The sequence below is a fragment of the Schistocerca gregaria genome, chromosome 7 (genome assembly GCF_023897955.1).
Source record: "Schistocerca gregaria isolate iqSchGreg1 chromosome 7, iqSchGreg1.2, whole genome shotgun sequence".
In the NCBI taxonomy this organism is placed as follows: Eukaryota; Metazoa; Arthropoda; class Insecta; order Orthoptera; family Acrididae; genus Schistocerca; species Schistocerca gregaria.
In genome coordinates this window covers 502,061,860-502,086,114 of record NC_064926.1, presented here as the reverse complement: position 1 = coordinate 502,086,114, position 24,255 = coordinate 502,061,860, and the positions used below count along the sequence as shown (strand labels likewise).

General features: G+C 41.2%; 1 protein-coding gene across 1 annotated transcript in view; it reads right to left on the bottom strand.

Moving 5' to 3' along the window:
• LOC126281922 (3-ketodihydrosphingosine reductase) overlaps positions 1-21,842 on the bottom strand; it is a 65,737-nt gene extending 43,895 nt beyond the window's left edge. The window contains exons 1-4 of the mRNA XM_049981252.1: positions 21,770-21,842; positions 8,520-8,635; positions 4,793-4,961; positions 4,489-4,628 (exon numbers count right to left, since the gene is read on the bottom strand). Coding sequence (XP_049837209.1) covers positions 4,489-4,628; positions 4,793-4,961; positions 8,520-8,627 — 417 coding nt within the window. The 5' untranslated portion in view covers positions 8,628-8,635; positions 21,770-21,842. The remainder of the gene's footprint in view (positions 1-4,488; positions 4,629-4,792; positions 4,962-8,519; positions 8,636-21,769) is intronic.
• Between the last annotated feature and the right edge of the window lie 2,413 nt (positions 21,843-24,255).

Genomic DNA, 24,255 nt, shown 5'->3' with positions numbered 1-24,255 from the left:
AGCCAGTAGGCCACGTCACTTTAGGACCCAACTCAACCGCCGACACACCATACATTCCAGCAGCTTACAAAGAACACTGGTGAGGCTCGTGGGCCGATAGCTATCCACATCAAGTGGGTTTTTACTGGGTTTGAGCACCAGAATGATGGTGCTCCCCCACCATCATGATGGAAAAACGCCATCTCACCAGATCCGGTTGAAGATGACAAGCAGATATCACTTGTAGTCAGATGAGAGATATTTAATCATCTGACTGTGGATCCGATCTGGTCCAGGAGCTGTATTGGGGCAATGTGCAAGGGCACTGAGGAGCTCCCACTCCGTAAACGGGGTGTTATAGGATACACTGTTTGAGAGTGCGAAAGGCTGGGGGGTAATTCTCTGATGCAGAGGCTCGAGCATAGGGCTCAGCAAAATGCTCGGCAACCGTGTTTGCGTCAGTCGATAACATGCCATTTATGTTAACACTGCAAACACCTGTTGGGCCTGGTACCCAAAAACACGTTTGATCTTTGCCATGGCATCCAATGGTTGAGATGTATCTCTCCTAACACTCCTGCTTCCATCATCTCGTACATTGGCGAATGTGAGCATGGAGCTGTTTAAAGGCTATGAGGTGCTCCAGGGAAGGGTGCTGCATATGCTGCTGTAGAGCTCACCAAAGCTCCTTAGTTGCTTCAGCGACTTCTGATGACCACCAAGGGACTGTCTTTTGCCGGGGGCACCCTAAAGAGCAAGGGATCGTGTTTTCTGCCACAGAAACGATTGTTGTAGTCACCTGCTCAACCATCACATCAATGTTCCTGTGTACAACACTGACAGCAGAGATGATAGTTTCCCAGTCTGCCTTGTTTAAAGCCCATCTGGGTAGGCTTCCGTGCGCCTGATGCTGGGGCAGCGACAGGAAGATGGGGAAATGGTCACTACCACACAGGTTGTCATGGGAGAAGTCCTGGGCTGCAAACTGATAAATCAATGGCCGAGTAACTACCTTGAGCCACACTGAAATGTTTGGCGGCCCCAGTATTTAAGAGGCAGATGTCGAACTGAGACAGTAAAGTTTTGACATCTCTGCCTTGGCCAGTATGCACAGTGCTGCCCCACAAGGGGTTATGGGCATTATAATCTCCAAAAAGTTGGAGAGGTATAGGGAGTTGATCAATCAGTGCTGCTAATACATTCGGGTATACTACAACATCTGGATGAAGATATACATTGCAGACAGTTATTTCCTGCATCGTCCTTATTCTGACAGCCACAACTTCAAGAGGGGTTTGCAGGGGCACATGTTTACTACAGTCCAAGTTTAGGACGTATACACAAACTACACTTGACACTCAATTATAGTCACTGCGGGGAAATATCCCTTATAGCTGTGGAGAGCAGGGGTCCACAATGCCGGAAACCAGGTTTCCTGGAGGGCAATGCAGATAGCAGGTGTAAAGCTTAACAGCTGCCGTAGCTCACCCAGGCAGTGAAAAAAAAGCACGCAATTCCACTGGAGGATGACATCATCGTTAGACTGGGAAGGCATGGAACATTCAATGAGGCAGTTTATGCATCAGAGTCACCTGCTGCCACCGACTTTTTGCCCGAGCAGTCTATATCCATTTTGTCTGAAGGTCTGGCGAGATCTATGTCCTCAGCAGACACCGGAGTCTCCACCTCATCCACAGATGCAGAGCTTGGAGGTAGTGGTGGTGTGGGTGCCACCACAATTCCCTTGGTATTGGTGACCTTCTTTTTGGATTTCTCTCGCTGTTCCTTGGGTTTCCTTGGCAGGGAGGACTTCACTGATTCAGTCTCCGGGACTGAGGATGAGCATGAAGCCCTGTGACCAGCTGCTTTTGGGCTCTTCAACCACTGTCAGGTGTCATCTCTTCCACTAGCAAAACCTGAGAAGGGAGAGACCTCAGGGACCCCCTTCCTAGCGAGAGCAGGCGAAGAAGTTGTACACTTCTCAGACTGAACAATGGGGATGGACGTTCCCGATGGTTGGGGGGTGTTACTCCTGAAGTAGGTAGTGCAAGAACAACAGAGAGCCCCACCATCAAGGGGGCAGATGTAGTCTTCTGGCTCTGAGAGGTGACTGGGGGTTGGCAGAGCTGATGGGGCTAGAACTGTTGTAACAGTGGGATAAGATGATGTCATATGTACAGGATGTAGGTGTTCAAATTACCTCTTAGCCTCCGTGTAGGTCAGCCGGTCAAGAATCTTTTACTCCACAATTTTCCTTTCTTTCTGGAGAATCCTGCAGTCTGGCGAGCAAGGTGAATGGTGCTCTCCACAGTTGACACAGATGGGAGGTGGGGCACATGGAGTATTGGGATATGATGGGCGTCCGCAATCTTGACCTGTGACGCTGGAAGTATAGCAGGAAGACATATGACCGAACTTCCAACAGTTAAAGCACTGCATTGGGGGAGGGATCTAGGGTTTTATATCACAACTGTAGACCATCACCTTTACCATGTCGGGTAATGTATCACCCTCGAAGGCCAAGATGAAGGCACCAGTGGCAACCTGATTATCCTTCGGACCCTGGTGGATATGCTGAACGAAATGTACACCTTGCCATTCTAGACTGATGCGCAGCTTACCATTGAACTGCAAAAGAAGGTCCTTGTGAAATATGATACCCTGGACCATGTTTAAGCTCTTATGGAGTGTGATGGTAACAGAAACATCCCCCAGCTTGTCACGAGCGAGTAAAGCCCTTGACTGTGCACAGGATGCTGTTTTGATAAAGACTGACCCAGATCTCATTTTGGACAAGCCCTACACCTCCCCAAACTTGTCCTCTATATGCTCAACAAAAATCTCAGGCTTCATCATCAGCTCTCGAATGTACAAGAAACAGGGGCGAGTAAGGGCCGCTGCCATCCTTAGCCTGATGTTCCTGCCATGGTGTGGCCAGAGAGGGGAATGATTTGGGGTTGTACTTCTGTGCGTTGAATTGAGCTCGTGAATGCTTCGAGACTGCTGGTGTTTCACCACCAGCAAGAGATGGACTACGCTTCGCCTCATGTCATCCGCCCTGATGGCACCCACTCCGACCAGGAGCCCTCCCCACAGGTGCCACCCAGAACCGACAGGGTACATGGTGTCCCCACCACAACGGTCTGGCTACTGTGCTGGATATCAGGTGTAACCAAGCAAACACGTCCATTGTCATCATCAGCATAGAAAATGATACTGCACAGCTGATGGTAAAATACGCACCCAGGACAGTGACCTCGCCCAACAGCTGGAGAATGAGAAGAAATGCAGATCCACGTCGATAAAGGATGCGAGAGGTCTCAGCGCATGATGGACACGATGCACCATGTAAGGCGCCCTTCCCTAGTTGCCTCACTCCTCCCTACAAGGGACCATCAAAAAGGCCAAAACGTGTGAGACTCCTTTCAGTCACCACTTACGACAGGCAGGAATACCTCGGGCCTATTCTAATCCCTGGACTCGCAGGAGGTTTCTTTTTGGTGTTGCAATTTGCACTAAATTTTGTGTATTTCCTGTTGCAATTTGAAATGATAGAATATATTTTAAATGCTCAAGATCCAGCACAGATAAAGGTCATATGAATAGTGTTGCAATTAAATGCTTACATCTATCACAAAGTGTTATATTCTGGGCATCCTCAATTGTTGAAAGGCATGATGTTAACAATAATTCCACCGACAGCTGGTAAAATTGTTGTTTTATTGATAGACAACCAGTCTAACCACCTAAAAGCCACATCATCAGGTGCAACAATGTTAAAAGGTCACTGGCATACCCATTGCTCCTAGTCAAGATACATTATTCAATGACTATTATCTATATCACACTGGTGAAGCAAGGTTGACAAAGATATGATCCATTAATTTTGTTAAATTGCTGGTGGGTGGATCATGTAATTTAGGCCCTTGTTTTAAGATTTGCCTATGTCAGTGTGTTGGCAGGGCAAGAGTAGAAGTGCCCATTGAAGCACAAGCCTGTTAGCCAGTCTTACTCACCTGAGTGGGCCCCTTCTACTCTTCCCACAGCTAGGTTGCCCTACCATCACACCAATGCACCCAAATCTTAAAACAAGTGTCTATAATGACATGATCCACCCACCAGCAATTTAAAGAAATTAATGGATCACGTCTTTATCACCCATTGTTTCACAGTGTAATGTAGATAACATTCACTGAATAATATACCTTGACTAATTGTGCTGGGTACAACTATGACCTTTTAACATTCTTGCAACTGATGATGTGGTTTTAGATCATGAAATTGGCTGTCTATCAATAAAACAACAATTTTACCAACTGCCAGTATAATTCTTCATAATATCATGATTACAACTATATTCAAATATGCCAAGCATTAGAAAGTGTTACAGGGAGGATATTGCTGTTCCATCAGAAACAAGTATGATTGACTTATGAAAACAAGACTTTTTAAAAAAAAAAAAATAGTTACTGTAATATACCGCTGTTACTAACACCTCTTACTACAAACCTTTATATCCTCTATCGACAAGTCTTCCAAGCGGCCTGCCACCGACGTTCCTGCACAATTGACCAACATCTGCACTGAGACTCCACATGTTGCTTTCTCCACAACAGATTTCACATCTTCATAATTGCCACCCACATCCACTGAAATTAACTGTCATAGTAAAACAGCATTGCAACCAAGTCAGCACAACTCTCAGAAAAAAATATACAATTTATTTGCACCTGTAGTAATTTCCAGGAAAGAACTCTGCTTAGAGAGAGTATTATAATGGCCACAATATTTAAGAATTTTCAGTTGCACTTACATGAAAAATACTTAAGTTCCTGGTTTTGAGTATCGGTAATGCATGTCTTCAGCTCTTCGTAAGCCTGGCTCAAGCGTTCTTGGTTTCTTGCAATTAGTGTGACACTTGCACCTCTTCTTAGAAGATTTGCTGCAACTTCCTTTCCAATGCCGCTCGATCCTCCTGTCACCTACAATAAATACAATAAATGTCACAGCTGTTAATATATATGTTAAGGTGGGGATCAGACCATCCAAGTTTCCTCTGAAACACCCCAATCCCAGCTATGTTCTACAGATATTTTGTGACCTACTCAAAGCACACTGCATGTGACAAAGAACTAATTTCCCATCACTCTGTTACCAGTGACATAAACTAACTACTCATTTCAGTTTCTGAAAAGCTATTCCTGTTTCTTGTGTCACACACTGATGTGCCCACATTACCTTTGCTCCATATGATGTCAAGTTAACAGATGTTTAGTTATTTATGGTGTTGGATTCTGTACCAAATGGCATAGCACATGTGTCTGATATTAATGATATGAAAGCAATCAACCATACTGACCCTACCAACATAAGCCAGTTGTAATCAGATGCCCAATCTTGCTCAGCTTGTGTGTTACTGTCAACCAAACACTCAACATATGATGCAGTGAGCTCACAGTGACATGCCACATCAAACTATTTTACTTTACATCACAGCAACAATTTCTAATTCAATCGCTAATCAGTGTATATGTAGAAGGGTTACATTTGCAGCATACTGCTTTCCAATGCAAGAAATTAATATAAGCAAGGAGCTTTTTACTTCTCTGCACCTTTTCTATTCTTTTTTATCACTCTGTTAACTTGTTTACTTTTAAATGTTTCCTGTTAAATGTTGATAGTCACAAATCAATTAACCGTAACAGTTCACAATGTGAACCTCTCATACTTTCCACCATATAGCTGATCTCTTCTGGTCCCTGGCAGATCAGTTCCTGAGAATATATAGAGTATTAAACAACTGATTTCAAGCAAGTTCATTAATCCATTTTATCTAAATATGAGTAATCCTCTCTCTTACTGGCAAATTAAAAAAAAATCGAATATATAAAACAATTATGATACATTTAAGGACAAAACTATTACTTCAAGTAGGTTGTATTGAAGGCCAGCTCCGTAAATTCCTGTCAATTAGTTTGATAGCTAAAATAAAGCAGATATTCATGTACAGGAGTAGAACTTAACTTTTAAAAGTATAATCTGCAACTCTCAACAGTACTTTCCCCATAACAAATCTGTTTATAAAACAAAGATCCTGTAATGAACTTGGATGTGGTGTTATTACCTTACATTTCTTTCAACTGTAAATGCAACACAGACATTACAACACAAATACCCATCAATACCCTATATTTATGTTATAATTTTATTCACATGCACTTCTTCAATGAAAGTGACATTTTAGTCTGTTTCATGGTTTTCACATAACCACGTTCATTCCATAAACACCATGAAAGAAAAAAAAGGAAAAAAAAAGGTACACTAAACTCTCACTAATCCCACCCTTAGTAGTCCGGCCTCTCAGTAACATCCAGCCCACATCCTAAACAATGCACAACAATGAATTATTGTGCACAAAACTTACGTTAGTTGAAACTTCCTGGCAGATTAAAACTGTGTGCCCGACCGAGACTCAAACTCGGGACCTTTGCCTTTCGCGGGCAAGTGCTCTACCAGCTGAGCTACCGAAGCACGACTCACGCCCGGTACTCACAGCTTTACTTCTGCCAGTATCCGTCTCCTACCTTCCAAACTTTACAGAAGCTCTTCTGCGAAACATGCAGAACTAGCACTCCTGAAAGAAAGGATACTGTGGAGACATGGCTTAGCCACAGTGCACACTCCGCTGCAGAGTGAAAATCTCATTCTGGAAACATCCCCCAGGCTGTGGCTAAGCCATGTCTCTACAGTATCCTTTCTTTGAGGAGTGCTAGTTCTGCATGTTTCGCAGAAGAGCTTCTGTAAAGTTTGGAAGGTAGGAGACGGATACTGGCAGAAGTAAAGCTGTGAGTACCGGGCGTGAGTCGTGCTTCGGTAGCTCAGTTGGTAGAGCACTTGCCCGCGAAAGGCAAAGGTGCTGAGTTCGAGTCTCGGTCGGGCACACAGTTTTAATCTGCCAGGAAGTTTCATATCAGCGCACACTCCGCTGCAGAGTGAAAATCTCATTATGTTAGTTAATTATAAAGTTAAACAATGCTACACACATTTGAAATTGTGCCATTCTTTATAGTTCAGTATCATGTCTTCTACAAAGACACATGTTGCAACAGACCTCAAACAGAAACTTGAAATTTCAGATAAAGAAAGATCTTATTTGACAGTATGCAAACCAAATCGATAGTGAGTTGGGAAAACAGAAGGTTATGTGAAAGAGTGTGAATGAAGAACCAGATATAGCTGTTTATATACACTTCGTACAGCAATGCAGTGAAGGCGTTCTCAACGCAGTGACATAAACACACTACTAGTGCAATATTGTGCTCAGAAGAAAGTGTGGATGGAAAGAGAAATATTGTCTCAGTTGTTCCACAAAGTGTTTGTACCAGTAGGTAAAAAAGAGCTGAAGGAGAAAAAGCTTTCACTGAAAGCTACCCTTGCTACTGACAATGTTCTCAGTCATCCTTCTGACTCTTAATGTCCGATGGTATACAAACACTTTCTTCCACCCAATGTGATATCCCTGTTTCAGCCTAGGGACCACAGAATTTTGGACTCAATTCAACATCATTATCGACATGCACTTCTTTTCTCCTTGCCAAACAAATGTCAACATGACTCTGTCAAGACTATGGTGAAAGTGTGGAAAGCAATCAAGTTATGTGATGTTGTTTTGGAAGCAGCCGAGGCATGGTATAGAGTGGGGAGTGTTCTTATAATGAAAAGTTGAAATAAAGTTTGGCCATCCAATGATGCATAGTTGGATCTAGAACTGAGAAACAGGAATGAGCCAGTCAATTCGGAAACATCAATTCCTAATAGTTTGTACACTGCAATGTTCCACATACTCCCAAGAGAAGGAGAAATTAATGATGATGATTAGGCTAAGTGGCCAAATGAGGGAAACTAGGAGACAGACCACACTTTAACAGATGAAGAAATAATAAAAATCATGCAGGAAAGTATTGATGAAAGTGATGAAGAAGAGGACATAGGACAAGAGAGCATGAAAATTTCTTACATTGCTGGTGCTAGAGCTGCAGATGTGTTCCTGGAATACCTTAAGCAACAACCAGATACATGCAGTACCGATATAATGCTTTTAAATCAGGTGTGTGATAAAGCATGCTGCCACTGTGTATCAATGTTGTGACAATTAAAAATTTGGGACATTTCACAGTGAGTGATACTACTGTATAATTATGTACACACTCAAGGAAAACAAAATTTTATGAAATATATGTGCCAAGTTTTTAAAATTGCATCTTTGGATTTAATAAAATATAATCCCTATCTTTTTAAAATAAATTTCAAACACACTCAATAATACAGTATTTGTGCTAATCTGGCACCCAAATGTTCAAGGAATGGCTGGATTCAATTTACAGAAAATGTCATATGGGAAACCGTTGATTCACCTGATATTAGCCACATTTCTAATTGTCGTCAACCAGCACTACACAGTCTTAACAGTCACAAATTTGCCACTCGTGAACACTTTAATTATAAGTCAATATATTAAAAAAGATAAGTTTTCTACTTACAATGGCATGTTTTCCTTTGAGGCTGACTTTTTTGCTCTTTTGTCGTAAGATCCAAATGAGAAATATTACAAACACAAGTGTAATGGTAACAGCCAACAAAATCAACATTTTCGCACCTGAAAACAAAATTTCACTCTAGTTTAATATACAACCAGTTAAATTTATGCACAAAACATAATACCTACTCTGCCAACAGTACACATCATCACGTGCCAATCATTAAAGCTGTCTCATTCCTGTACATACAGCCGGCCGGAATGGTCGCTACAGTCTGAAACCAAGCGACCGCTACGGTCGCAGGTTCGAATCCTGTCTCGGGCATGGATGTGTGTGATGTCCTTAGGTTAGTTAGGTTTAATTAGTTCTAAGTTCTAGGCGACTGATGACCTCAGAAGTTAAGTCGCATAGTGCTCAAAGCCATTTGAACCATTTGAGCCTATACATACACAAAAGACATTCCTACAAGAAATATGCCTAATGTCTTGTGAGAATGTATTTCCTTTTGTAAATGTCACTGGACCATAAAGCTTTCTTGGCTTCTATGTAAAAGCTTACATATTATATGCAATGAATTACTGAACTAATTTAATGCTTTCAAGAGAAGAATTAAAACTTGGAAACATTCTTGATGTCATGTGGGTCACGTAATCTACACAGTATTTCAATCTGAGCCTTTTAACTTTTCCGCAATACATTACTCAAATAATCCCACATGCTCATACTGTGATCTAAATGCCTATTATTATCATCATTATTATTATTGGGAAGGTTTTGTAATACTGTTGTACTAAGCTTGTTCCCCACAGATAAGTAGAATTCTCAGCCACGTATGTAATAGCTCTTTGGAGCAGGGTGTTTTCCCTGATAGACTGAAATATGCCATTGTAAAACCATTGCATAAAAAGGGGGATATGTCGGATGTCAACAACTACCGCCCAATCTCTCTTCTGACAGCTCTATCAAAAATTTTTGAGAAAGTAATGTATTCAAGAGTAGCCTCCCATATTTGTAAAAATAAAGTACTAACAAAATGTCAGTTTGGTTTTCAGAAAGGCTTTTCAACAGAAAATGCTATATATGCTTTCACTGATCAAATATTAAATGCTCTGAATAACCGGACATCACCCATTGGTATTTTTTGTGATCTCTCAAAGGCCTTTGATTGTGTAAATCATGGAATTCTTTTAGATAAGCTAAATCATTATGGTTTGAGTGGGGCAGTGCACAAATGGTTTAATTCATACTTAACTGGAAGAATGCAGAAAGTTGAAATAAGTGGTTCGTGTAATGTTAAAACAGCTGATTCCTCAAACTGGGGTGCTATCAAGCACGGGGTCCCACAGGGTTCGGTCTTAGGTCCTTTACTGTTCTTGATATACATTAATGACTTACCATTCCACATTGATGAAGATGCAAAGTTAGTTCTTTTTGCTGATGATACAAGTATAGTAATAACATCCAAAAACCAAGAACTAAGTGATGTAATTGTAAATGATGTTTTTCACAAAATTATTAAGTGGTTCTCAGCAAACGGACTCTCTTTAAATTTTGATAAAACACAGTATATACAGTTCCGTACAGTAAATGGCAAAACTCCAGTAATAAATATAGAATTTGAACAGAAGTCTGTAGCTAAGGTAGAATTTTCAAAATTTTTAGGTGTGTCCATTGATGAGAGGTTAAACTGGAAGCAACACATTGATGGTCTGCTGAAACGTCTGAGTTCAGCTACGTATGCTATTAGGGTTATTGCAAATTTTGGTGATAAGAATCTCAGTAAATTAGCTTACTATGCCTACTTTCATTCACTGCTTTCGTATGGCATCATATTCTGGGGTAATTCATCGTTGAGTAGAAAAGTATTCATTGCACAAAAACGTGTAATCAGAATAATTGCTGGAGCCCACCCACGGTCATCCTGCAGACATCTATTTAAGGATCTAGGGATCCTCACAGTAACCTCACAGTATATATATTCCCTTATGAAATTTGTTGATAATAATCCAACCCAATTCAAAAGTAATAGCAGTGTGCATACCTATAACACCAGGAGAAAGGATGATCTTCACTATGCAGGGTTAAATCTGACTTTGGCACAGAAAGGGGTAAATTATGCTGCCACAAAAGTCTTTGGGCACCTACCAAACAGCATCAAAAGCCTGACAGATAGCCAACTAACATTTAAAAATAAATTAAAAGAATTTCTAGATGACAACTCCTTCTACTCATTGGCTGAATTTTTAGATATAAAGTAAGAAAAAAAAAAAAAAAACTTAATCATTAGTGTCATGCAATATTTTGTGTAATGTAATTTCTTGTACAGACATCTTTTATTAACCTGACACGTTCCACATCATTACGAAGTGTCGTATTCATGATCTATGGAACAAGTATTAATCTAATCTAATCTAATCTAATCTACTTTTGGTATTCATTGGTTCTGGTCAGTTATAAGATAGGATCTTAAGGCCCTAACTGGTCAGGTCAAATATGCAATAAATAAAATAATATAAAATTAAAAAAAAAACAATCTAATCTACTCACCAAGTGGCAGCAGAGGAGCACACACACACACACACACACACACACACACACACACACACAACAGGATTAAACTTTTACAAGCTTCCGGAGCAAGTGGCTCCTTCTGACAGAAGTTCTGGGTGGTAGTCATGCCGATATGAAAGGCCAAATAGTGCTTACATAACAGCTGGTGCATCTACATCTATGTGATTGCTCGTACATCTACATCTATGTGATTGCTCTGCTATACACAATAAAGTGCCTGGCAGAGGGCTCACAGAACCATCTTCAAGCTGTCTTTCTACCATTCCACTCTCGAACGGCGCGTGGGAAAAGCGAGCTCTTAAACTTTTCTGTGCGAGCCCTGATCTATCTTTTTATATTATGATGATCATTTCTCCCTATGTAGGTGGGTGCCAACAGAAATGTTTTCGAAATCGGAGGAGAAAACTGGTGATTGAAATTTCACGAGAAGGTCCCGTCGCAACGAAAAACGCTTTTGTTTTAATGACTGCCACTCCAATTCATGTATCATGTCTGTGGCACTATCTCCCCTACTTCGTAATAATACAAAATGAGCTGCCCTTCTTTGTTCTTTTTCAATGTCATCTGTCGTTCCATCTGATGCAGATCCCACACCGCACAGTAATACTCCAGAACAGAGTGGACAATTGTAATGTAAGCAGTCTCTTTAGTAGTCCTGTTGCACCTTCTAAGTGTTCTGTCAATGTAACACAGTCTTTGGTTGGCTCTACCCACAACATTATCTATGTGATTGTTCCAATTTAGGATATTTGTAATTGTAATCCCTAAGTATTTATTTGAATTTACAGCCTTCATATTTGTGTGACTTATAGTGTAATCAAAATTTAGCACTCATTACTTCATGAGTATAAAGAGTGTTTCGCTAGAACGATATTTTCTGAATCCGTGCTGACTACATGCCAATAAAGCGTTTTCTTCGAGGTACTTAATAATGTTCGAGTACAGTATAAGCCTATATTCCAAAACCCTACTGCAAATCGACATTAGTTATATGGGCCTGTAATTCAATGGATTACTCCTATTTCCCTTTTTGGGTATTGGTGTGACTTGAGCAATTTTCCAGTCTTTAAGTAGAGATCTTTCTGTGAACGAGCAATTGTATATAATTGCTAAATATGGAGCTATTGTATCAGCTTACTCTGAGAGGACATGACGTGTCGTTTCACAGGTGGCTCTCCCTTTCCTAGTATATGTTTTGCCAGTTACAGGGCTGGAATAGGTGGTGGCAGGAGGGTGCATAGGGTAAGTCTTGCAGCGGGGACCATCACAGGGGTAGGAGCCAGAGGGTGGGAGATGGGTGCAGGAGCATAGAGTCAGACAAGGATATTGCAGAGATTGAGAGGGTGACAAAAAGCTATTCTAGGTGTGGTGGGCAAAATCTCAGACAGGATGGATCTCATTTCAGGGCATGATTTTAGGAAGTCAGGGCCTTGTCGAACAAGCTGACTGATACATTCAAGACCAAGATAGTACTGGGTGACAAATGGTGTGCTCAGACGTTGTTTTTTGGAGGGGTCACCAGGAGTGGACATGATGGCTCAGAAAATCTGCTAGTGAACTAGACTCTTGAGAGAGTTACGTCCAGTGAAGGCTGAAGTGAGAGTTGTGGTGTATTGCTTTAAAGAGTCTGCATCCGAACAACCATGTTTGCCTTGAATGTCAGGGCTGTATGGGAGAGAATGTTTGACATGGAAAGGATGGCAACTGTCAAAATGGAAGTACTGTTTTTTGTTGGTATGTTTTATGTGGACGGAAGTGTGTAGCTGGTCTTCGGTGAGGATGAGCTTCACCATGATGATATTCTTGCCATATGGACTCGGGGCGAGCCTGACCTGTTAAAAATTGCTGGAATCTCTAAAGACCTTCTCCCAATTAAGTTTCATGTGGTCACATCCCGAATCCCATGCCACTTTCCTTGATGTGATCTCCACGCTTCTGTCCACATCAGACCTACCAAAAAACAACAGTACTCCCATTTTGACAGTTGCCAGCCTTTCCATGTCAAATGTTCCCTCCCATACAGCCTTGGCATTTGAGCCAAACATGTTTGTTCGGATGCAGACAATTTACAGTAATACACCACCACTCTCACTTCAGCCTTCACTGGATGTAATTATCTCAAGACCCTAGTTGACAAGGAGATTTCCCGGGTCATCACATCCAATCCTGGTGATTCCCCCAAAAAACAACTTCTGAGCACACCACTAGCACTGATCTTGAACTTATCAATCAGCTAGTTCGACAAGGCCATGGATTCCTAAAATCATGTCCTGAAATGAGATTCATCCTGTCTGAGATTTTGCCCACTACACCCAGAATAGCTTTTTGTCACCCTCCCAATGTGTGCAATATCTTTGCCAGACCCTATGCTCCTTCTGCACCCATCTCCCTACCCTCCCTGCCCCTCTGGCTGTCCCCACTGCAAGACTTGCCCTATGCACCCTCCTGCCACCACCTATTCAGCCCTGTAACTGACAAAACATATACTAGCAAAGGGAGAGCTACCTGTGAAACATCATGTCACATACAACCTTTTATGTAAATACTGTTTGGCCTTTTATATCAGCATGAATATTACCGAGTTATCAGTAAGGAAGAATGTGCATAGGCACAGGTTGTATACAGGCAACACATAATATCCTATTGCAGTCATGACCTCAGTGCCTGTTTCACCACACGCACTATCTCGATTCTTCCCCCAGACACCAGCTCCTCAGAACTCTGCTGGTGGGAACTAGCACTACATGTCCTTTGTTCACGCCACCCACCTGGCCTTAATTTATGTTAATTCTTTCTGTCTCCGCATTTATTCACAGGCAATACTCATTTCTTTGCTATATTTTAGTTTTCTACATCTTTCATTTTCTGACTTGCCTATTTTTCACCATCCCGTCCCACCTCTGTTACATGCAATGCACTTAGCCTTTCACTCTTATTAACTCACGCATGGTGTTTTAGTAGTAATCTCTGTCTTGCATATTAGCATATTACCCTGTCTTCCACCTTTAAGCTTGCAGGTTTTCAAATCTCATCCACTGCAGTACCCAACAATCAGTCCTTCTTCCTTACCCTGCCCTGTAAGTCTCCCCTGTCCCGGGTTTTGGTGACTTTTCTAAACTGTATCCCTTCCCCTACACATTTCCACTTCTTTTCCTTCACCCCTCTTCCTTCCCCTTCAACTCTTCTGCCAGAAGAAGGAGCCACTGGCTCCAAAAGCTTGTAAAAGTTAAATCCTTTTGTGTGTGTGTGTGTTTAGGGCACTCCATAACAAAGTTATTAGTGCCTTTATGTTGCAAAATTGCCTCAGATGAATATCATTAAAACAGAGAAAACAAAAAAAAAGTCTAAAATATAATTTCACTTAGAATTACAATCACTCTATTCCACTATCACTCACATCCACTTACCCATTACAGTGAGGTGATAAATGACACGGGATACCTCCTAATATCATGCCAGATCTCCTTTTGACCAGCATATTGCAGCAACTCTACATGGCATGGACTCAACAATTTTTCTGAAGCTCCCAGCAGAAATAGAGTCATCCTGCATTTGGAGCCGACCATAATTGCAAAAGTGTTGCCAGTGCATGATTTTGTGCATGAACTAACCTCTTGATTAAACCCCATAAATGTTCAATGGGACTCATGTCGGGCAGTCTGGGTGGCCATATCATTCACTCTAACCGTCTTCAAATCAACTGCTAACAATTGTGTCCCAGTAATATGCACACTCCAGAATGAGATTTTCACTCTGCAGCGGAGTGTGCGCTGATATGAAACTTACTGGCAGATTAAAACTGTGTGCCCGACCGAGACTCGAACTCGGGACCTTTGCCTTTCGCGGGCAAGTGCTCTACCATCTGAGCTACCGAAGCACGACTCACGCCCGGTACTCACAGCTTTACTTCTGCCAGTACCTCGTCTCCTACCTTCCAAACTTTACAGAAGCTCTCCTGCGGACCTTGCAGAACTAGCACTCCTGAAAGAAAGGATATTGCGGAGACATGGCTTAGCCACAGCCTGGGGGATGTTTCCAGAATGAGATTTTCACTCTGCAGCGGAGTGTGCGCTGATATGAAACTTACTGGCAGATTAAAACTGTGTGCCCGACCGAGACTCGAACTCGGGACCTTTGCCTTTCGCGGGCAAGTGCTCTACCATCTGAGCTACCGAAGCACGACTCACGCCCGGTACTCACAGCTTTACTTCTGCCAGTACCTCGTCTCCTACCTTCCAAACTTTACAGAAGCTCTCCTGCGGACCTTGCAGAACTAGCACTCCTGAAAGAAAGGATATTGCGGAGACATGGCTTAGCCACAGCCTGATTAATATGCACACTGTCACCCATAAAAATTCAATTGGTGTTTGGGAACAAGAAGTCCATGTACAACTGCAAAAGGTCTCTGAATAGCCAAACATAACCATTTCCAGTCAATGATTGGTTCCGTTGGACCAGAGGACCCAGTCCATTCCATGTAAACAGAGCCCGCCCCATTATGAAGCCACCACCAGCTTGCACAGTGCCTTGTTGACAACTTGGCTCCATGGTTTCGTGGGTTCTGCACCACCTCAAACACTACCATCAGACCTTACCAACTGAAATCAGGATTCATCTGACTAGGCCACAGTTTTCCAGTCATCTAGGATCCAACCAATATGGTCACAAGCCCAGGAGAGATGCTCCAGGAAATGTCGTGCTCTCAGGAAAAGGTACTCTAATTGGTTGTCTGCTGCCATAGCCTATTAACACCAAATTTTGCCACACTGTCCTAACAGATAAATTTGTCTCATATTGATTTCTGTGGATATTTCACTCTGAGTTGCTTGTCGGTTAGTACTGACAATGCTATATAAATGCCGCTGCTCTTGGTGAAGGCTGTCAGCCAGTGCACTGTTCATAGTGAGAGGTAGTGGCTGAAATTTTACATTCTCAGCAGACTTGTGACACTGTGGATCTCAGAATATTGAATTCCCTAATGGTTTTCGAAATGGAATGTCTCACGTGTGTAGCTACAACTACCATTTTGTATTCAAAGTCTTAATTCCCATCATATTGCCCAACCACATTGGAAACCTTTTCACATGAATCACCTTAGTGCAAATGACAGCTCCACTAATGCACTGTCCATTTGTACCCTGTTTACACGATACTTCCGCCATCTATTTATGTGCATATCGCAATCCCATGACTTTTTTCACCTCAGCGTAGTACGCAAACAATATTTTTTTTCTTGTCAGTGTTAAAATATTTAATTTAAACCTTAACCGAACCACAGAACAAAGAATAAAAAAGTAAATCGAGATAATGTGTAATGCGACTGGCTGATCACTTCCTAAAACCCAAGATGAGCCAGGCAGCTTACACATTTTTTACCTTCTCCCGGAACTTTAGGGGAAATATCTGACATCTCACAAAATTTTAAAAATCATACCACGTTTGTCTCATTGTCAGCTAAAATAAAGGGCAGATCAACTAGCAAACTAACCTTTGACCTCTAGCCTGAATATAAAATACAATCAGTTACAGCCTGACATATATACTGCAAGCACCCTGGGCCCTTGCACCAGAGCAGGGACCCATGTTATCTGACAGTACCTTATCGGAAGATGCGGCCAAAATGGAGTGGTTTTCGAATGGGAATTGCAAATGTTTGATGACAAGGTGACAAGACAACCGAATCCTCCACTGGAAAACACGTCTGGTATGTCATACAAGGCATTAGTGACAGTACCTGTGTCATATGGTAGGAATGTCTTACCAACGCACCTAATTTGTATGCCTGGTATGTGAGTGAGATTGCCTCCTTGACCAATTTATGTATTCATATGAATGATCACTCTCAAGGAAATGATGAAAACACAATAATTTGTCTAATAAGCTGCAACAAATGAACGCAACAGTTTCACAATCGCACAGTTTTCCTGTGTTCTGTCAAAACATATGTTTTTAACGTTTTTGAAGTTGTGTTCTGTTTTGAAAGTTTGACTCTTGAATTACTTTGTTATAACATAGTTCATACCTGTCTATTTGTTGTTTTCATTTCTGTGAGACACCTACGAAATGTGTCTACAAAGTATCCGACCTTTGATTTTCCCACGCAAAATAGAGACAATATCATGGTACCACCCTACATAGTAAGGAAGAGACCTTTATGCACATCAGTGAATTTTGTCCCCGCTTTCCAGCACATCAGTCGCTGCCTGTTGGTCGCAAGGTGCTACACAATGTGTTCATCGGATTACTGACTCTCTCAAGATGACTGAATGTGCTGAGCAAAGATACTGCATCAAATTTTGACAAGAGCTTGGTGATTCTCAAATTGAAACAATTTGTAAGATCCAGCAGGTGTTCAGAGAAGATGCGAAGGGTGTAACACAAATTAAGGCGTGCTTAACCAATTCAAAAATAGCCACACATTAGTGGAGAGTGACCAGCATTCTGGCAGGTCACTCACTGCTCCGAGTGCAGCTGTTGTTGAGAAGGTGCAAAATTTGGTGATTGCAGATCGTCATTTGCCCATGCGGGAGACTGCTCAAGAGGTTGGAGTGAGTAAAGATTCTGCACATGCAATTTTGCGTGATGATCTGAACATGCACCAATGGCTGCGAAATTCGTGCCCAAGTTGTTGTCATCGGGGCAAAAACACCTCCATTTCGACATTGAACGGGACCTCCTGGACACCAACAACAATGATCCTGAGTTTATGAATTCCTTGATAACTTGGTGTACAGGTATGACCCAGAAACAAAAAGACAGTTGTCGCAATTGAAGCATCCAGAGCCCCTGAGGCCAAAGAAAGTGCGGCAGGTGCGAAGCACGATCAAGGTGATGCTAACTGTCTTCTTTGATATCCGTGGAATTGTGCATCACGAATGCACACTGGAAGAACAAACAGTGACAAAGGAGTACTATCGAGATGTTCTCTGGCAGTTTGGTGCGAAAGACCAGGCGCGTGGATGGCGAAAAACTGGCAACTGCATCACGACAATGGCCCCGCACATTCATCCCATTTGAGCCAAAATTTCTTGGCCAAACATGGAATTACAGTATTCGCCAACCTCTGTACTCTCCAGAAATGACTTCTTGCAATTTCAAGGTTGTTTCCAAAATTGAAGATACCACTGAAAGGATCCTGTTTTGAGAGCAGAGAAGAGAGAATGCGGAACACGAGGACAGAACTGAATGTCAGTCCAAAAGAAGCCTTCCAGAGGTTTTTCCGGCAGTGGAAGGATAGGTGGGCTAAGTATGTGCAAGCACAAGGGGCCTACTTTGAAGGGGATTAGGGTCAGAACCCCGTCAGGTAGTCAAAATATTTTTTCAGCCAAACGTTGGATACTTTTTAGACCGGCCTCGTATGTGGTATCTCTCCTGCTCTCAATATTTATCATGTTTACTTGCGATGGTATTCTTACCACATGACTTACACTATATAAACGGCGTATAGTATGACAACTGCCAAGACTACAAAAGGGGAACAAACATTTCAGTGACCAGATGGACAGTTCAGAATGTTGTGCAGAAAAAAAAGTGAAGGACAGGAGAGAGATGAGGTTCGAACACGGATCATCCGCACGGCAGTCCAACATCATGACCACTGAGGCACGACAAAGCTGCTCTATATTGCACTTCTTATCCTTCGACTGTTCAATGTTTCTATTTTGCCTTTTTTCCATAGTTCAGAACATCTTCTTCCTGTTTTCATGCTTGATCTGCATCCACTGAGCCATCTACCACAAAATCTGAAGGGGAGTTCCTTTGTTAGATCTGCTTCTAAATATAGCTGGATCATTTTGGCACTCATACTAGTGCAGTTTCTCCGGTACCTCACTAAAATTCTTGGCCTCTTCAGTAGCTGTGTGGCAGTTAGCTCCAGTTCTGAATCAGTGTCAGTAGTTGGCCTATATCACGTGTCAAAAGATTATGAATCACAAAAAGGTTCATTGTTCAAACATGATTTGCAAAAACTGCCTCCATGGGAGGACAAATGGTTTGGTATGCTTGTGAATGTGGAAAAGCAGAAACCTGTGCATCTCACACACCATGAGGAGCTACTTCTGAATGGCAAGTGGCAACAACCCAGGCTCAGGCAGAGTATTTGGTGTGATTACATCTTTAGTACCTATGACTATATGGTGATGCACATGGACTTCGTGCTACAATGGTGTAACAAAATGATTTATTAAGGGTAGCCTGCAAGTATTCCAGTATTAATTGCTTGAACCCATGCTGGATCTCTGGCATATCCTGTGAGTTATTCAGAGTTCCATCCACACTGGATTGCCTTTGTGGATGCAGGCAGATTGTTGGCTACATGAAAATATTCCTAGGCATCATTATATATAGTTCATAATGAATAAGCTTTCATAGCATTGTTACTCAAAGTTCATGTTTTGTTTTTTGTTCAGTACTATTTGCTACAGGCGTCCATGTGCACAATCTAAGAAGCAGGTTGTACCTATTTTTGACCGCTTTCTGTTTGAATGCCACATAGTAATTATGGTCTTGATATAGGCAATCACATCACTCAATATTTCCGTGTTCTAAGCATTGCGTGTTACACTATAATGGTATAATTTTAAGACTAGTTGTGTTAGTTCCAGACTTTGGGTTGAACACCATTGTATTTCAATTATCTCCAAAAGCTTTTATGGATTCAGTCTAACTTTGGTATTTATGTTGGCACTTACTTAGCTATGCTGTCATAAAGGTACTTGCAGTTTTGTGATGATATAATATATATTGAATTTATTGTAAATATAATGTATAGGATGTATTAACTATGTTTTGTCAGGAAGAAATCATCAAAAAGTTTTTAATTCTTATACTTGGAATCACAGTTGGTTTTAAATTACGTATTTCACTTTTAATGGTGGAAACTATGCACTGCAGCGACACCTGTCGTACTTGTTGCCAGTTCATCTTGTGCACTGGCTGTTAACAGTCAGTCTTGTGGCACCCTAATAGGCATGATGTGTGATCATATGGCTGCAATCTTGTGGCTATTTACATACACAGTAATTTTAACTTTTATTTTTGGCAAGCCAACACATCATTCATGTCATATGTCATGCATTTGGTGATTTAATGGAAAGATTTTGTGTGCATATGGCACAAGATTTTTATAAAAACCTGTGAGAAGGTATGTTGTCACTGACTCATCTATGCGTTAATCTGGCATTATCTGTTTAACATTTTGTAGCACCTATTGTAGTGTTATTACAGATCTGATGATAGTATCATAGTTTACCGAAACCAATTAGTCTATCCACAATACAGTGTTTTATTGCTATGGCAGATACAAAGATTTTCTTCTCCTAAAGAATATAAGATGGGTACAAAGAATAACCAATGAAGATATTCTGAATCAAATTGAATAGGAGATATCTTCATTGCACAACTTGACTAAACTGGGGATAGGTTGGTAAGACATATTTTGAAGCTGAAGTAGTAGTTTGTTTTTAAATAGAGAGAGGGGGGAGGGTAATTGTAGTAAAGGGAGACCAAGGGTTGACTACAGGAAGCACATTAAAATGAATGTAGGCTTGTGTAAGACAACCTAGAATGGCGAACTGCATCGCAACAGCCTTGAGACTGCGTACAACAGCAGTAGAAATGCCATCACCTCATTAGCCACTCTTTCTATAAATTATGTGATGTGAGGATTGATAATCTCAGTTAGCTTCATGGTAGTAGTAGTAATAGTAATAATAATAATAATAATAATAATAATAATAATATCAAGTGGCAACAATAGCAAGCTGAGAAAACTTATGAAACATTTATCCAATCTGAACAAGACAGTGTCCATATTTATCTGTAATACAGCATTACAAATGAAGCAGTTTTTACCTAGGGAATACTGCGGAAGTGGTTAGTGTTACCACTAAGAAGCCTAGCATGAGTGGAGAAATATTTCGTTCATGCAAAGTAACTACTGTCAGCTACATTTTTAGATTTTGAATTAACTACTGGACATTATGATAATTTTCTAGCGCATATTTTATCAACTTGCTGACATTACCATGTAACTGAATGCCACACTGACAGTATCTCACACCACACAAAACTGTCATGTGACATTTGCATATCCATATGAACGTGGCTCATTATGGGTTATACTTACACTTAATTAACAGAACGTTTCAGCGCGTGTGTGTGTGAAAGAGAGAGAGAGAGAGAGAGAGAGAGAGAGAGAGAGAGAGAGAGAGAGAGAGAGAGAACATTTTCCTCCATACAAACGAGCCTATAATAGGAATATGGGTTACAAACATATTTTCAGTGTCTACGAAGTAGTAGACGTTGTATGGCTACATACTTCTGTTGGCATAGAAGGTGTTCCTTCATGAAATTAGATTTTTTCCGGTTAAAAAAACGAGACGGCCTTTTTGCTATGGCCATTAAAGGTAATTACGATCCGTTCGATAGATCCCCCTCACAGAATTACGAGAATTGTTAAACACTACTATTCAATTTCAACCACATACACAAAAATCTGACTAAACAAAGTTTTGAAAATAGACCGGAGGTATTATAGAAGTTGTTATGCCTCAGTACAGCCCCAAAAAAACACTACATCACGACGCTAGTTAGTCACATTAATTCTATTGCGTTCACACACCATTCGAAGACATCTGACATTGTTCACTGCAGCTCATTTTCCAAATACAGTTTATACTGACCGGTAACACCTGTAGATGTTGTCACACGATATAAACAACTACTAACTTTGCCAGCTAGTATACTTACAATCTTTGGTCTGCAACGCCGATTCAAAGATGTAAGTAAATACCTGTCAAATGGCACATGTCAACTAGCAAGTAAACTTCTGCAAGTCGCTTGCAGAAGCTAATTGTAAGTTACTCGACATGGAAACACCTTCAACAAGTCGACTTCCGCTATCTCCGTCTACTTTAAGAAGTAGTTTCCGCAAAGTAGTGGAAAGAGTTTCTTGCATTTTGCTGCAAGAACTTGCCACTTGCTGTTAGTTTTTCTCAAATTTGCAGGAGTTTTGTGTGTTCAATACCGGTATAACAACGTCAGGATTGAAAGAGAGAATGACACAAAGACAGATGAACGAACCAAAGAAATGTATAAAACCTAAACTTGTTTCAAATCAATTCAATGTTCCCCAGTAACCGATTTCACATCTATCGCTGAACAGCGACCTTAAAAGTCTTGCAATTCCAATACAGTATATCGATCTCAATAGGCAACAAAGAAACGCATAGTGCATCCTTTACGTCGTAATACACGTGTGTTTGCTTATTTGACCTTCAGTGTGAGTGCACTATTTAGAAACTAACAGCGAAAATTGGAATATGTTCAATTTCTTGACAGGTTTCGAAGCAACTGCTCTATTATTCCATATTAAAAGACTAATAATACTGGTAGGGAATGGAAACTTAAGATTGTTAAGATCTGAAAGTAATTGTTCTCAAAGTTGATCATTCATTTTATTTATTTATTTCAAATTCCATGAATCCATATAGTGATGAATCACAAGGATGTGGAACAAGTCAGGTTTACATATTTATAGATGCACAATGCACATTAGTACAATGACAGGAAAGTAGCAATATGGTGATATAAGCTTAAAGGGTGTACTAAAATTAAATAGATACAGTTCAAATACATGTGCTGTAAAATACTGTGAATAACTTTTGGTGCAGAAAAAAGAAGATTCGTAGATTGATCATCTTAGACAGCGAAAACAAATTACACTAACATAATATAAACAGAGACTAGAATATGAACAGGAAATATAATGAAAGATTACAAATACAGTCAATGAGTATGCCTACTCTGCTGTAGGCTTTGATATCAGATGGAAGAGAATTGAAAAGTTTTGTGGCAGAATAATGAACTCCTTTTTGTACGATACTTAGCTGTATTAGATATCTGTGTAAATCATTTTTAGACCTTGTATTGTGATTATGGTATGCACTATTGGATGTGAAAAGAGAGTCGTTATTTAAGACAAAAATCATCAAAGAAAATCAGTACTGACATGTGGTGGTTAATACTTGGAGCTTACAGAACAGGTTTCTGCAAGAAAGGCAAAGGTCCCGAGTTCGAGTCTCGGTCGGGCACACAGTTTTAATCTGCCAGGAAGTTTCATATCAGCGCAAACTCCGCTGCAGAGTGAAAATCTCATTCTGGAAACATCCCCCAGGCTGTGGCTAAGCCATGTCTCCGCAATATCCTTTCTTTCAGGAGTGCTAGTTCTGCAAGTTTCGCAGAAGAGCTTCTGTAAAGTTTGGAAGGTAGGAGACGGATACTAGCAGAAGTAAAGCTGTGAGTACCGGACGTGAGTCGTGCTTCGGTAGCTCAGTTGGTAGAGCACTTGCCCGCGAAAGGCAAAGGTCCCGAGTTCGAGTCTCGGTCGGGCACACAGTTTTAATCTGCCAGGAAGTTTCATATCAGCGCACACTCCGCTGCAGAGTGAAAATCTCATTCTGGAAACATCCCCCAGGCTGTGGCTAAGCCATGTCTCCGCAATATCCTTTCTTTCAGGAGTGCTAGTTCTGCAAGTTTCGCAGAAGAGCTTCTGTAAAGTTTGGAAGGTAGGAGACGGATACTGGCAGAAGTAAAGCTGTGAGTACCAGACGTGAGTCGTGCTTCGGTAGCTCAGTTGGTAGAGCACTTGCCCGCGAAAGGCAAAGGTCCCGAGTTTGAGTCTCGGTCGGGCACACAGTTTTAATCTGCCAGGAAGTTTCAACTTTGGCATCGATTTGTTTTCGAATCTCACAACATATTCTGAACTCATACATAGTGAGGTATCTTGAACAGTATGACCTCCTCAACGCCAACCACTATGGTTTTCGAAAACATCGATCATGTGAAATCCATCTCGCACCTTCTTACAAGACATACTGAGAGCTTTGTTTGGTGTCAGCATTAGACACCACGCTGGAGGTTACGATAATCGATAGCGGTCCAGCACTTGCAATCTCTCTGGACTCGTTGGCGCTTGCAGCGCCGCCATATGGTACGGACAGAGACTTGCAGATCGCACCGGCCGAGTCAGCTACAGGTCGTGAGCGAAGTCAGATTAGAATAGCCTTCAGCTCGATACTAGGTTCACAGCCTCTAGTTCGCGTATATATTACGCACATAATACCAGAATTGTGTTATCTTTATTGTTGTATAATCCAGTTAATGTTTG